This window comes from Sinocyclocheilus rhinocerous, unplaced genomic scaffold (assembly GCF_001515625.1).
Source record: "Sinocyclocheilus rhinocerous isolate Xijiao unplaced genomic scaffold, SAMN03320098_v1.1 scaffold1148, whole genome shotgun sequence".
Classification (NCBI taxonomy): domain Eukaryota; kingdom Metazoa; phylum Chordata; class Actinopteri; order Cypriniformes; family Cyprinidae; genus Sinocyclocheilus; species Sinocyclocheilus rhinocerous.
Window position 1 is genome coordinate 1,422,054 of NW_015664019.1, and position 17,079 is coordinate 1,439,132.

General features: G+C 35.5%; 1 protein-coding gene across 1 annotated transcript in view; it reads right to left on the reverse strand.

The window, feature by feature from the left end:
• LOC107729345 (VPS10 domain-containing receptor SorCS3-like) overlaps positions 1-17,079 on the reverse strand; it is a 198,891-nt gene that overhangs the window by 128,592 nt on the left and 53,220 nt on the right. Inside the window, exons 3-4 of the mRNA XM_016539811.1 lie at positions 16,803-16,902; positions 11,574-11,732 (exon numbers count right to left, since the gene is read on the reverse strand). Of these exons, the coding sequence (XP_016395297.1) occupies positions 11,574-11,732; positions 16,803-16,902 (259 nt within the window). The remainder of the gene's footprint in view (positions 1-11,573; positions 11,733-16,802; positions 16,903-17,079) is intronic.

The window sequence follows — 17,079 nt, forward strand, 5'->3', positions numbered from 1 at the left end:
TATATATATATATATATATATATAAAATACATTTATTTGAGTAGTTTTCCCATATAGAAGCCATGTGTAATATGTAAAAATAAATAGAGAATGTCCACTTGCCTCTGACAACCAAAAATAAAATCAAAACAAATAAATAAATAAATAACATATAAAGGCTTCTTTTGAAGACAATGAAATTCTTGTTAGCCTAAATTGGTGAATTAAATGGGATAAACTGCTGGTTGAACTATAGCAGTTTTAAGTCAAAATATCATTGTTCATTCATACATTCAATTATTATTAATTCAAAATGTTAAAATTATTTCTGTATTTATTATTTTAATTGATTCCAAAATTTAAAAAAAAAGAATAATTGAATTAATGTAATTTGCATTTATTTATATTTAGGTAGGTAAAACAAATAGAGTAGAATATTTTTGTAAAACCATCGTTCTTTAATTTATTGTATATTTGGTCTGAAAAAATGCCTCTTCTAATTCTTCCTGTATCTCTCTGTAAATACTGAGCACATTCACTTGCCTATGACTACCAAATAAATAAATATATAAATATGCCCCCTAAACTAATAAAATATACACAATAAATAAATAAATAAATAAACAAGTGTGCACAATAGCTGCATGTGACCCATGGAAGGTAGGAAGCAACAACAACAACAAAAAATCCATCTAAAAAACTCACTGATGCAAGTGCACACTGGTGGAGGTCTGTCTGATGTAACATGTTAAATTAACATATCAGTTGCCCAGTCTGAAGGCCAAGATCTCGTTTTTTGAAGTTCAGTGAGGTACGGCTGGAAGTTATGCTAATTGGCTCAAAGACGAGTGCATTCATTTTTAAATATGCAGCCCATGGGGAGATCTCCAAAGAGGAGCTGTTGCACCTATAACAGCCAATGTATCAAGAGACATGTTATTCTTCTGTCGCTTTGAAACACATTGTAGGGAAAGCTCTCTTTGTTTACCGATGAATAGTTGAGACTTTCTCATGTCATGGCAAGCTTACTGCTGCTGGTATTGAGTCCTTGTCAGATATTTCAAACTATTCGCTGATTCACTGTTGGCCAGTCAATTAGGGGAGCTGAGAAAAAACCCAGAGAACCGTATGATCCAGAGCCCTGTTTCACTTAACAGTGTTTTGTTGTTTTCCACTGTTGTGTGCTTGGCTCTTTAAAGATCTGTCTGAGCTATAGACCTTCACCCAGCACTGTCAGGCTGACAGCATATAGAGCGATGTTGTGAGCTGCCCTTCGATGCAGATCTAGGACTTGGAATGCAGTAGAGACCATAAAGCTGATCTCAAAACTAAAGCTGAAAGGATGAAAACGGCATAAACAGGAGAATGCAGACAAATGGTGAAAACTTGCTGCCCTAGATAAAAACCTGACGTGTATACAGAGCACCGATTGGAAATATGGGACATTGAATGGATAAATATGCATTTTAAGACATGGTAGATCATAATTCTGGTATGTTATATAATTATAACATAATTGATATATGTTATAAATAATATATAATACTGGGGGAGCCTAAAAATTAATTAATTAATTAATTAATTAATTCATTAATTCATTAATTCATTCATTCATTCATTCATTCGTTCATTCATTCATTCTATTTAAAACAGATTGTTTTCATGTATAGGGAAACAAATCTAAGTACATTAAATATTGCATTTTGTAATTAAAATAATGCATGTGATGACAAAAAAAAGTATAATTTATGTATATATGTATATGCATATATATGAGGGGCCGTACAAGCCATAATTCATTTTGGCACTCTCACACACTTACATTATCCTTTCACATACATGCATTTGTACTCTCACACACATACATTCTCCTTTCACATACATACATTTCTACTGTCACACACTTACATTCTCCATTCACATACATGCATTTGTACTCTCACACACATACATTTTCCATTCACATACATACATTTCTACTCTGTCTCACACACTTACATTCTCCTTCCACATACATGCATTCTCCTTCCACATACATACATTCTGCTTTACACACTTACATTATCCTTTCACATACATGCATTTGTACTCTCACACACATACATTCTCCTTTCACATACATACATTTCTACTGTCACACACTTACATTCTCCATTCACATACATGCATTTGTACTCTCACACACATACATTTTCCATTCACATACATACATTTCTACTCTGTCTCACACACTTACATTCTCCTTCCACATACATGCATTCTCCTTCCACATACATACATTCTGCTTTCACACACTTACATTCTCCTTTCACATACATTCATTTCTACTCTCTCACACACACTTACATTCTCCTTACACATACATACATTTCTGCTTTCACACATATACATTATCCTTTCACATGCATACATGTCTACCTTTTTTGGTATCCATTACTTCCTGTTTAAGCAGGAAGTCACTCTCAGACCAAGAAATAAATATGCAAGACTTGCTCAGCTCTTCCTCACAATTTTACAATGATACTGATCAAAGTCATCCTGTTTTCTTTTTAAGTTTTTCATTTTAAAATATCATTATGTAACCTATGTGTTCTACAGATCTGTGTACAAGTGTTATGATACTGATTTTGATCATATTGACAGGGCTCAACGCTAAATAAATTTTCTACTGGCCTGGTTTGGCCAGTGGTTTCAATTTTTTACTTGCCCTGGCAAAATTTTCACAGGCCTAGCCACAATCAATAAATAAGACTTATTGTTTTCATTGTTGACTGTAACATTGTATTGTAATAGATAACCATTTTGCACAAATAGGAACAATAGTTCAAAGATAAAACTGAAATGAAGCATGCTTTTTCAGGTTTTTCAGGTAGGTCTAACTATTCCAGTTAAGGATGCACTGATCAGGATTTTTCGTGACCGATTCCAATTGCCGATTTTTTTAATTTTTAATTTTTTACAATCAAATAAGCCCATTCCCATACTCGTTGCCAATTTATTTCCTTTTTATTACTTTTTTTTTACATTAAATGTTTATTTTGCTGTTACTGGCCAAACTAACCTTAAACAAACAAACAAAAATATATGCAACATGAAGCAACTGCACAAAACAAAAACATCAGACGGGCTGAATGAATATTTTATTATTACTCTTTATTATTATTAGTGTTTTATTACCTTAATTATATGTATGTCTGCACTATGCATCCATTTAATAACAATGAATTTCTGTCTGGTTCAGTATTTTCTCTGCTTGCGCGACTATTCTCTCCTCTTTGTGTCCGTCTTCAGTGCATCTGTCTAAAGGTAATAGATCATGATGATCACTACGTTTGTGTTACCGAATTGCATCCTGTCAGGAATAACCTGCCCGCGCTGTTTTTAACCTGGTCATTTTTGATTACTGTCAGTTATGCTGGCGTTGCCAGATATTGAAAAACAAACAAAACAATCTAAAAATAAATAAACCGCAATGAGTCCAAATCTTGAGTTATGGAAATCATATAAATATATCGCTGTCCTTAACTTGCAACCTCCCTCTTTATTTACTTCCTAAATTAAGTCTGGGGGGAAAAAGGCAGCGGCTATTTGCAGTAACTGTAAATAGCGATAGAGGCTATTTACACTAAGTGCAGATCTAGCGATAGATTCTATTTACACTATGTTAAAATAGCAGGATTTCTGCTATTTATACTACTTATTGCAAATAGTAGCAGTTATCTGCACCTCAGTATTATAGTACATTATAAAACAGTATGCAATAACGTATTGAGTGTAAATTATAATTTTAATTCAAATTATTAAACGGTAAAAGGCGGATTCGAACCCGGGTCGATCGCGTCAAAAAGACTATGGTGTGCGCTTTACCACCTACACCACTGAAGTTAACAATTAACTGCTGTCTTTTATAGTGTTGACTATCCCTATAACACATTTGTGGGTGGAGCTACTGTAAATAGCCTCTATCAACAAGGCGGGCTATTTGCACTTAAGTGTAAATAGACACTCCGAAAAAAAAATCCATAAACACTTATAATGCGTGTATCTGGCAACTCGACTGAGGCTGAGCCCGCGTCCTCAATCACAACTCGCTCAAGGGACGAGGCCATGTAACCTTTTCACGATAATAATATATATATTTTTTTAATCCAAATAGCTTGCTGAAATACTTATGCGGCCGCCTCATCTACGTCAGCCATGCTGATCATGACCTGTCCCGGTGACCCTGATCGCGCCTGACCTGCCTTCCGTTTCCACTATACTATCGTGGGCAGGGAGAAACACAGCGTTTGTAATGCCGTTCGCTCGCCATAGACTTTCTCATTGTTTTATATATATGAGTGCTTGTGTGGACAGACAACAGTAAATAGACAGACACATACACAGAGCGCTACTGAAGAGCAGAAGCTGGTTTGCGCCCGGCCGGATGCGCTTTTATGCTTTCTGGTGCTGACGTCACCCCGCTCGTGACGTCCCGCTGCTCCATTGGACGGATTTGACACGTGCTTCAGAACGCGGTCACGCAAGGGCGTTCCCAAAGCGATCTCGACGCAGCGTCTCGTTCCTGAAGGGGAACAATCTGTTTTAAATAGTTAAAATAATAATATAATTCACATTTGGCCTTAAAATACCTAAAGCCCCATTGAGCTCATGATCACATGCAGGACTTATACAGTATCACAGCAGCTCTGTCTCTTCTAATTCTCCCCGTATATTTCTGGAAAGCATGGCGTGATACTTTATGAATTCCTGTACTTCCATTCCATTCTCGATCCTCTTGCTCAATCTCTCAATCTGTTATCCTCTGTCAACTCTCTCTCTCTCTCTCTCTCTCTCTCTCTCTCTGTCTGTCTCTCTGGGGAGGTCTTTCCAGCTTTGTGAATGATGCGGCAGGTCAGGGAGCACCTGAGGAGTTATCCGCAGGCTTTTACGAGCCGTCCCACGAGGCAGCCACCCCAGGGGAGAGGTCAGAGAGCTGGAGAACTACAGGACTGACGATGTGACTGGGGTTTGAATATGGTGCATGTGTTTTATATGCCCACAGAGACGGATGCTGTGTACTCAGGAAGCAAAAAGGTTATGGATACACATATATGTTGCCAGAACAAAAACAGCACATATGGCATTACTCTATTTTCACAATATATACTGGCCGGTGTATGTGTATTATTTACAGTTCTACAATTATTTGTTCTGATCTCCAACGGTATTAGTATTAGTTTTGTATTGTATTCTAGTTTCAGTGAGTCTAGTGGGGATTTTCCAGCAATTATTTCTGCAGGTTTCATTATTATGCCAGTATAGGTCTTGAAAAGTGACTCTATATGAGTCAATAAATCATTCATTCAAATGATTTGTTCTAGCACACTAATTCTTTTAGGAACAAAACAAGTGAGCCAATTAATTATTCTCTCAATCGATTTAAAAACACTGATTCATTCAGGAACAAATCACTTAAGTAATAAAACAAGTGACTCTTTATAAGTGAGCCATGCAGTGAATCATTGACTTAATTTTAAACTTCTGAATATCGCCACTCCAGCACAAGGCTGCTTCACCAGGAACAAAAGTATTCACTCTTGATAGTGTTTGAATAGCAATTTTATTTATATAATAACTTTACATATACTTTTTAGTAGGGATGCACCAATATTGAGCTCCTGTACTCATACTCGTACTCGTTAAAATGTCCCAATACCAAACGCCGATACCACACAGCATGTGATAAGTGCCATATTCAGACAAAGAAACACTGACAACAGGACAACAGACAGCAGAATGGAGTTATTAGAGATTAAGGATGTCTACGAAGTATATGTATGTAATGAATGTAATGTTAAACATTCAGTATTAACACCTGTATAGCTGATGTGCGCAAGCTGATAAGTAAAGCACGCTGAGTTGATTGAGCGCGTGGCGGCGCAGATGCGCGAGCTAGTTGAGTGAATATCCCTTTCTCACAGACATCACTGGAAAGTTTGTAGTTCGGTCGGATATGTAAAAAACAAGTAAGTAAAACAATGCACAAGTTACTTAACGGTAGGGAGGGAGAAAGAGAGAGCGCGCACACTTCTGTTGTGTGATCTTTGATGTTCACTCACTTAGCACACGCATCATTGGATTAAAAATAAATCGTAAAAATAAGACCATTTATAGGGGCATTCACTATAAACATAACTAACATTATACATACTCTTTTGGTTTCTGTACCCAATATTTTAAAAATTTACAAATGCAATAAAAATATCAGTATTGGTACTCGGTATCGGCAAGTACCAAAAATAAAAGTATCGGTATCGGGCGAGTACTGGAAGAAGTGGTATCGGTGCATCCCTACTATTTAGACCCCACTTTCACATAAGTAATACAAAACGCAAAACCATGCAAAATGCAAACTGTTTCACATACTTTTTTATAGCAGGCAGTGCACAGTAAGACATATTCCATTCTGATAATAGCCACAGTTACATAAATTGCTCAATATGCACAAATTCTTTCTCACTCTTTTTCTATTGCTGTTTTGGTCATATATAAACATGCTTAGGCCTACTGTTTTCTTGTTTATCTCTTTATTTCAGAAAGGGCCATGCATGGAGTGGGTGTTTTTAACATAAACTTTTTTTTTTAGTGCATACTTTCTTTCTTTTTTTTAATATCTCTTTCTAAGAAATATTATAAAGGGAATTCTGTAAAATGTCAAAAAAAAAAACAGGATGCAAAAATCTGACAATGAAACACGCTCTGTCTTTTGGAAGACAGGTGTTTGTTTTTGACTCCACAAGACAAGGCACAAAAGATGCTTCAAGTGAGTCACGGTGATAAACCAGAGTGTTTATCTAATGTGTCAGATTTTCCAGAAGTAGCTGACAATGACATGCACTCAGCTGAACAGATTAATGCTTTTCTTGATGAAACAATGCAACAAATGTCACTCTAGCCGTTTTTATCCTGGAACATCACAACGTCACTCTGGTGCTGTATTCAGCTAATTTTGGAGGAGTGGATCCAATCCAAGATAATCTTTTAGGATTACAATTGTTTATACCTGTTCTTACTGCTTTTCCCCCACATATACTCTGAAAGCAGATACAGAATTTTATCGTCAAGTATGTTAAAAGTGATCACTGGTGGAGAGAAAGTCTACCAGCAAATTTCATTCTGATGAATGAGGACTAATACACTTAATGGTCCTTTTTTGTGTCATTCTTGAATTCAGTTATTGTGATACTTGCTCTACTATGCATGACAACATTATATTATTTTCAATTTTCTATCGTTTTCTATCGGAATATATTTTAAAATGTAACTTATTCTTGTGATGTCAAAGCTGAATTTTCAGCATCATTATTCCAGTCTTCAGTGTCACACCATCCTTAAGAAATCATTCTAATTTGCTGATTTACTGCTCAAGAAACATTTATTATTATCAAAGTTGAAAACAGTTGTGATGCGTAATATTTTTGTGGAAACAGTGATAGATCTGTTTCAGGATTCTTTGATGTCTTTACTGTCACTTTTGATCAATTGAATGTATACTTTATGAATAAAAGCAAAGGTAGTGTATATATAAATATTTATAATGAATTATATATAGTATTAATGATATATATACTGTATATTATTATGGTATCTTTATCATATAAATGTAATAGAACATGTTATGTTTGGAACTAATTGCATATTTGGAGCAATTCAAACCTGTGAAAACATCTGGAAATTGTTGAGGCTCAGAGAAAAGTGGTAATTGCACATACGAATTTCATATTTCATCTTATGAAATATGTCAGTACATTCCTTTGGTAGTGTGGGTGCATAAAACAGCCTATAATCACAGCATAAAATAATGTGATTTAAATAGCATGACAAAACAAACAATTATATGAATACTGCCATGATCCAAAGTCACCGAAGCTGCAATGACTTCAACAGGAATGATAAAGCTGACGCTACACCGAACTTTGAGAATGACATGTCTGTTATCCAGAGTAAAATGCTGGCATGATAGAATGTGGGTATCATTTATTTGTCATTTATTTAGACAACTCCTGCAACAAGAAGAAACAACAGCTGAATTTCTTAGTAGAGACACTGATGCTACATTTTTCTTCAATTTAAAATGGAAGATTAGACAGGAGAAACCAGTGCTGTGCCTGAAGGATAATGAAAGTTTTGTCATCTCCCAACCATCTGCCATGCATAATTTAGCCGCTGAATTTTACTCTCAACTCTACGCTGCTGATGAATCAGTGATGGGCTCTTCCAAAAACACCCAAAGCTGGAAGATTTGCACACCAAACATATGTTCCAGGAGAGGGTCTGTAATACCTGGAGAAAGCTCTGATTGGCTCATGGCACCACAAGAACATACACAGTCCTCAAGGCTCTATACTGGTCATTATCTTGAGTTGTGACATCAAAGGCAGCAGAAAAAGTCATACTTTTAAGGGCCCTCCAGAATTAGCCATTGGTAAAATATCTACTGTAACACTGAAATATTTGTTATTTAAATATTTCTAGCAAAAAATGTCGGTTTGTTAGAGTACACAGATAGTTTTAAATGACAAACAGAGGGGAAAATGCTTGCTAACCAGTAAAACCTTGACTCCATGGTTTCAGACAACGACTGTGGACAAAAGATTCTTGGTTCAGACCACAGTCCTAGATAGATTTCTTCATGAAATTCGTGAACCTGCAATTTATTTGGACAAGTTTAAAAGCAATCAAGGTCAGAAACCTCTTGAAAAACTTTTTAAGAGCTTTAAGTTCTTAACAAAAATGATCTGAAGAGAGCTGCAACACTAGAGATCAGAGAAATAGAAATAAGAAATAGTTGACAGCACTTGCAGAATAATGTTGATTACTGTAAAAAAAGAAATGTGAAGATGAATGGGGCCAATCAATGTTAAAAACTCACCTTTCAATAATGCAGCCACGAGATGTAAACAATATTAAATGCATAATTCAACCTAAAATTTAAATATTAGGAAACCCATACATGTGTGACGTTAACGCTCAAAAGTATCAGTTTTCAAATCCTGCAGCATGTTAAAGTCCCAACACAATATTATGCAATGAATTGTGCAAAATTAGGCTTTCTTAATCAAAACTCTGGCCGTGTAAATCATACTTTGTGTGGAAAGGAATATAAGTTGTCAGAGTTTTGGATGAACTATCCCTTTAATGAGACAAAATCATTTACAAACTTTTTTTGTGTGGTTATATTACATTTTAAAACTTCATTACCATGACTATAAAAGTCTACAAACCCTAAAACAACTGTAACAATTCTTTGAACAGATAAAATTGTGGTTTTAACAGAACAATCAATGTTATAATGTCTATTAAAATTATTAACTTCACATTTCTGCTTTAAATCCTCAAAAAATTGGGCACATTGGCTCCATTGTAAATGCCTCACTGCAACCTTGAACATATAAATATATACAGTATATATAATATTTTTGGATGTAATCAACATTATGCTACAAATACTGTCGATTGCACTTCATTTATATTGAACCCAAAATATTCCCAAAAGAGCAGACCAATTGCATCAAATGTAGTGAGGCTTGTTTGGTATAATTCAAGGTCGTCTCAAAGGCCATGCTATCTTATTAGAAAAATATCTTATTGCTTCCTCAATGTTGCATAAAACGACCATTTAGAGCCAGCTGTTAGCATCATTAAAGACACTGAATGGCTTTTGTGGACTTTTGCTGGTCAATGAAACCTCCGTTACCCAGACTGAAAGGGTGGGCAGGGATCAATTGCTATTTCTTTTGTCAGATTCCCAGAGGCTCCTTTACGTAAGAGGCCTGAGCCGGTGTTCTCCTGAGGAAAGTGAGAAAGCTGGGCCTAAACCACCATCTGCTTTTAATGAATCGTCAACGAGTGGACCTGACCAGCCTGACACCTCTCTATAAGACAATGCTTCAGGTGTTGACCTAATCCACAGCTCTGCTCTGGCCATGATGAGTCTGGACACAGTGTCAGCCACCCTTGTCGATTCAGAAAATGAGACACTTTAGTGCCATGTCGCCACAGCATTAATGTGTGTCATTTTTTGAGCGAGTAAGCATGACTGTCTCCAAGCATGGCTCAGGATAACATCATTATGGGAAGTGGAGAGACCAGTGACTGAGATGCTCGATGTTTTACCACTAAAAGTTTAGAGACAGAAGTGCAAAGGAACAGTGGCTGATTCTACAAGAACAACATAATCTGTCTTTTTGAATCCATGCATAGAAATACTTATTTTTTTGTGTGCGTTTAAGTACAACCGCTTAACCTACCGTTTAAAAGTTTGAGGTTGGTAAGATTGTTTTAATGTTTTTTGAAAGAAGCTTCTTATGCTCACCATTGATATTTGATCATAAATATGGTAACATTGTGAAATATTATTATAATTTAAAACAACTGTTTTCAATGTGAATATATTTTTAAATGTAATTTATCCCTGTGATGCAAAGCTGAATTTGCAGCATCATTGCTCCAGTCTTCAGTGTCACATGATCCTTTGGAAATCATTCTAATATGTGGATTTGCTTAATAAGCATTTCTTATTATTATCAATGTTGCTTAATATTTTGTGAAAACTTTTTTTTTCAGGATACTTTAATGTACATATACAATTTTCAAATTAATAGCATTTTTTGAAATATAATTATTATTATTTTTAGCCACTAATCCATAAGTTGCTGTAACATTATTGTCTTTATTGTAACTTAATACACAATTTAATACACGATAAAACAACATAAATCCATACATACTATACAGGACTCAAAGGATTCAAAGTATGGAAAACAATATATTCATTTGATATATTTATAAGCTTCAGCTCATTTTGCTGGATGTCCATTCTGTTCACACACATTTTATTGGGTTTTCTTTATGGGCTGACTACGAATATGAATCACTGCCAAATAAAAGGAGACCTTTAAAAGTCAAAAGTCTTTTTTACTCGCTTTATCTTTCTTTCTCACTGTCCCTCACTTGGGAGGGTTTGTCCTTGGTAAATGAGTATACAATTTTCAGCACTTGACAGAATTTACTAATTTTATTTGAGAATCATTCCAGAATGAAAAAAAGTACCCAAAACGAAATGCAGAAACGGTATTACTCAGTCACACTTGCAAACTAAATATCATACCTAAAAATATTCAGCCTAACGTGAACCAGCCTAAACGAGCACAGCACACCCATCACTGTTCAGTTTCTTATTGTTCACTCTACAATTGCTATTCAGTGAGTAGAATGGTAGGGCCAGACATGATGTTATCTAGAGAGAATTAATTGGAAAAATTGATTAAATACCTAAATAAAGCCATTCTGAATGTGAGTTTTATAAAACAGTGTCTAAATGGCCATTTTACTAATGGTTAACATTTATTTAAAAAAAAGAAAAAAAAAAAAGAAAATATTTATCCTACTGCATTGTTGTGAAAACCCCGTTTTGGAACGTTTGTTTTTGAAAGAACATGAATTGATGAATCATCATCAATAAGACCAGTTTATTAAATGAATATGGTAATGTTTTGATATTTACCACTGCAGGCTCCTTTTTTTTTTTGCTTAGATGAAGCAAAGCTTACCTTCTGATCGTGGCTGTAGGCTAATGCCCAGTCCTCTTGAGTGTGATGGAAAAGAAGACTTAAGACGAAGAAGTTTAAGCGGTACTTCTGATAACTGGCACCTTCATCCGAGCTGATGAGAATACTGCTTTCAAACTCTGGGTCAGTCAACACCATTATCTGAAAAAAACAAACAAAAAAAAAACAGAAAGGCACAACGGTTAACCCTGTAAAGTCTGACATATAAATACACAGAAGAATATGGATTGGAGTTACTCCAAACTTCAAAAGAGGCCCAAATGTTGATCCAGGAACATGTTGTACTTGGTCAAATCACGCTCACCATAACAGTATAGCAGTCCATTCACAGAAAATGCATATAAATACCAGTTGCCACTATATCTCCCGAAATTATATATTAGAAAGATGATATTTAAATACTTAGTTTTATGATCAGAGCTCTGTAGTTTTTGTTGTTGGAGTCAAACCTTAAGTGCAGTGCAATGCAATGGTGATTAAGAGATGAGCAAATAAACATTCCTCAAAAGCCTGATGTATCATATTCGATGCTCACATTTTAACATGATTTTTCTAAAAATCATTCCAGTAAGTGTTCATCTTGAAATATTACCAACAAGTTATTCACAGCAAAAAAGACACTATGTATTATGTACTATGACCTGAAGGTGGATATTTTTAGAATTATACAAAAATACCTTTTTCTAAAATGTATAAACTATCGATCCCACAACAGAAGGGATGTACAACAGTAGAATGTGTGCAACAGGTTTTTCAGCAGTTTGGATCATGACTTTAGAAATTTGTATATCAATTATGATACAGTAGGCATTTTATTTTTAAAAATTCTTAGTGAACTTGCTGCTATCTGGCACCCTGCACCTTTGCTTAATCAACTCGATTTAAAGGAACATTTCACACAAACAATAGAAATCCCTCTGCATGACTTCTTCCATGTAATTTTAATTTTTAGGTGAACTATTCCTAGGCTTTAGACCACCAACTAAAGCTCATACTAGGTCAAGGTTGACCATTGCTTCCATTCTAAATGGAATAATAATGAGAGTGAGCTGACTACTGTAGTTCTACTTTAGCACTGACCTTGGCTTAGTTTCCAAGCTCCTCTTAAATTGATTCTGGTTATATGCATGCACAGAGGAAAATCTGTGGATGGGCATATAGTGCTTAATTAAAACAGATGCAAAACTCTTCTGGTAGTGAACACATTGCATTATGGAAAGTGTTTCTTTTTATGCTTGTGTTTGACTAGGCGGTTGCGTCTGATCTCAGTGATAATTAAAGGGTAAGTACGTCTGCCTGCTCGTTAAATGGGCTCGCACCTGAATGCCAGGCACTGTGTTCACTGTCATTTGAAGATTGTTACAGTGCTAAAAACAGTTGCAGACATTTTCATTATGGATTTTTTACTGCTTGAAAAAATACAATGCACATGCCTTGGATGTTTAAATGGAACCTAATAGGCTCTAAAGCATTTCGGAGCACATTAATTTAAGCATGCACACTTTTGGCTGACATCTAGACGTGATAATATTTAGCAAGCAAACTGAGAAACATAAGCTCGAGACCTCCCCAATTCTATCATCTCGCTCTTTCCCTCGCCTCCATCCGCCCTAAATGTAAACGGCTGTTTTCTTCCCTCAACTGGATTTGAATTGGAAAAACAGTGGTGCATTTGTCACTGACAAAAATCCCACCCCTCTCTCCACAAGCTTTAACTACGAATCCTCCGGGGCGGTGATTTAGATAAATTGTTTTTCATTAAGCGCCAATAAACAGCCAGCCGAAACGCAGCCAGGATTTTGTTGGCCTGGGCTCCCCGATTTTTACTGTTCATTATCGTTATAAGAAGATAGAAAGATGCCCCTTGTGTCTGCTGGTGTCTTTGGGCTTGTCAGATGCAATTCATAGATTTTAGGGTGTAATCATTTTCTGTAATAGTGCATTGGGTAACAGCGTTTGTTATCAAAGGGAAATGATGTTTCACTTCGAGTCCCTTGTCGAAGTTTTTTTTTTAAACTTGCACATTTCTAGAACTTAACCAGAATTTAAACAAAAGTGGGTTTTCGCAATGATACCATACACTGTAAAAAAAAAATAAATAAATAAATAAATCAGTTGTAAATAAAAACAAAAATTATAAGGTTTAATCACAGTTTACAAGAAAAGAAAATACTATTTCATTCTATTTCAAAATGTGTTACTTTAATGTTAGTGCTAATGCATTTCTTTGTAATTGATTGTAAAAGTTGCTAACAATTTCTAAGAGAAAATTGCTTCTACAGCAATTTTTGTTTTCTTTTTCTTTTTTTATAGTATAGAATAACCCCAAGCACTGGTTCTCATCCAGGGGGACGGGGCCACTAGGGGGCCTCAGCAGATTTACTAGAGGGCCTCAAAATGATTTAAAATTATTTAAAATAAGACAAAACAAGCATTCAAATAAAGTAAAACAATGCAAAATGGTTACGTTCCTTATTTTATTGACCCCCTGAACAACTAAAGTTGGTTTTATTTGGTTATTTGTTTTGTTGAAGAACCAGGATTCCTAAATTCTTGGAAAGCATGAATATATGAGGGAATATTAAAAATATGATTTCTAGAAAACTCAAGGGAAATATATTAAAAGTATTTTTAACTTAATCCATATCCTTAATCCAGTAAATTACAAACACCTGGATGTTAAAGGTTCTTCAATGAACCACAAATACCTTTTTTAAGAGTGTACTGTACATACTGGACTGTTTTACTTGACAAAGGTCTTATAGAGCTAAGCGTTACATGCTTGCGCCAGCAATTCCCATTTTACCCTGGAGATTAAATTAAGGGGCGGAGATCTTCACCCCTTACTGATGTAATATATGGATATTGGATTGACTGTAATGAACAAGTTAGAAAGTTCCAAAATTGCAAAAGTTTGCAACATTTTTGGTATGCAAGGCAGAATATTCTATAGTTCATATGCATATGGATCACTGTCAGATAACATGCTATGGAGCTGCAACCTTCTGAGTGTTTCATTAGTCAGTCGCAGCTTTTTCACACATTTTAATTTTTATCTTCTCAGACAAAACAGTCTATGGACGTGCTAAAATAGCACACAGATTGGCTTGCATCACCGATAGTCATTTATTATGTTCTCTGGGTGCAACAAAATGAGTCACTTCACAAAACAGGCTTCATTTACACCTACAGTATATTTAGAGCTGCCCGTGTTAATAGCAGGTGTAAATGTGGCTGATGGGTCACGACTGGGCTGTAAAGCCGGGAAACCACAAATCTGAGGTCAGACAGATACTGATTAAGCATTAGCACATAATTAAGTTTTCAAGCCACCAGAACATGTCAACTGTGATCAAATGTTTCTCCGCTGAATAAAGGAGTGAGGAGAGTTGCGAAGCACAATCAATAGGGTTGAGGGATCCCTGTTATCTGCCGGCACCCAGACGGCTAGCATCCCGCGAGCTAATCTACATGCAGCGCACAGTTAACGGCCCACACGTAGCCTCCCGCCGCTGAATGAGATTGGCGTCAGTGTAAACAGCAGGAAAAGGACACACAGTCTCAAATTAATCATGTCATGCCAGATCAACTGCGTTTTAGAACAAATAGAGTGGTGGAAATATAAACAGGCTCATTTGTCGGCGATCTTCGCATCAGCATGTAATCTCGTCTCCATCGAGAGTGCTAAAAGAGCCGCGCGCAAAGCACTTTGGATTCTTGGCAAGTTCCCATTTAAGAGCTCAGGCAGAGCTGCGGAAATGTCATGCCTATCTCGCAAATGGAAAAGTGTTGTGCTAAAGGTTAGGCCTAAACTTAGCCCTATTTTAAAATAGCCATGGGATCTGCCAGAGTCAATCCTTTTCTCTGGAATGGGACTGTGTTTGCCCACATAGTCAGGGAAATACGCTGACGCATTAATCCAGTTTGTGCACAGAGCCGCTAAACAACAACAATACCTTCAGATGATGCACGTTGTGCGCTGTGCACGTCCATTGTGCACTTACAGTTCACAAGCGCGGAGGTAAACAAACATCTAGAGCTTTTCAAAGGAGACCATCCATCTGTTCTGATGGGAAATTGTACTAATGGGACCCATGAACAGTCTGAGGGCAGATGGGGACGAAAGTTTAAGAGATGCTTGAAGGACTAGTATGATGCTGTGGTTTATTTTGGAATATTGATGGACTGACTGTACATTTTATTCAGCGTGGATGTATCGTAGTGATCAAAAATGACAGTAAAGGCATTTATAATGCTACAAAAGATTTCAGAATCCATACTTAATTAATCAGCACCAATTTCAGCAAATAATAATAAGAAGAAACATTTCTTGAGTATTACATCAGCATATTAGAATGATTTCTCAGAGCAAATAAATGTTGTTCTTTAAAGCTTTCTATTCAAATAATCCTGAAAAAAAAGTATAATGGTTTCCTCAAAAATATTAAGCAGCTTTAATTCATAAATATTAAGCAACTGTTTTCAACATGGATAATAATAAGACATGTTTCTGGATCACTAAATCAGCATATTAGAATGATTTATTTTTTTCAAGCTTTCTATTCTACAAATCCTAAAAGACTGATCCTGAAGACTGGACTAATGGCTGCTAAAAATACAGCTCTGCTAAATATACAATTTACAGAATTTTGATCAAATAAATGCAGTCTCGGTGAGCATTATGTAATTATCAAATTAACATCATGAAAGAAATGTTTCAGATGTTTTATTCAGAATTTTTCCTTAATGGGAAAAAAAAGAAAAAAAAAAGAAACTTTTAATAAGTTGCATTACGATCTGAACATTTTAACATAACTGGACATAATTATTTTGGATGACATCTGATAATAAAATGTTAAAATATTTAACAAATAACTACATTATAATAATATAATATAATATAATAAATATAATAAATATAATATAATATAATATAATATAATATAATATAATATAATATAATATAATAATGTAGTATGCATCAGTTTTCCACACTGTTTAGGTGTGATTTTGATCCATTATTCTAAGCAGAATTGCTCCAGGTTGATCAGGTTAGTCACTCCTTTATTGCCTTTTAGTATATTTTTATAGGCTGCTGGAAAGCAGAAAAATAAAAAAATATTTCAAAATAACTGGCTTTATTTGAAGAAGGGGAACATGGAGTCTCTCAGAGGGAAGAAAACAGAGAATAAGAGGCTGTAGGCATCTTACCTTTCTCTTGTTGGTGGGGCAGACATAGAGGTAACTCAAAACGGTCTTGACTCCCACTTTATCATTCAGCCTCTCATAAGTGCTGCCATAATCCGTTGATCTGCAAATAGAAGCAAAATTCTCAATATGGTATTCAGAATGCATTTATTTTTGTTGTTTGTGTTTGCGTGTGTGTGGATATCAATGCTCCAGTCATGACCTGGCCAAAATGAGTACATTCTCCAGCAAAATGAATCTAGATTGGAATTTGCAGACCTCAGCCGAATTCAAACGATTG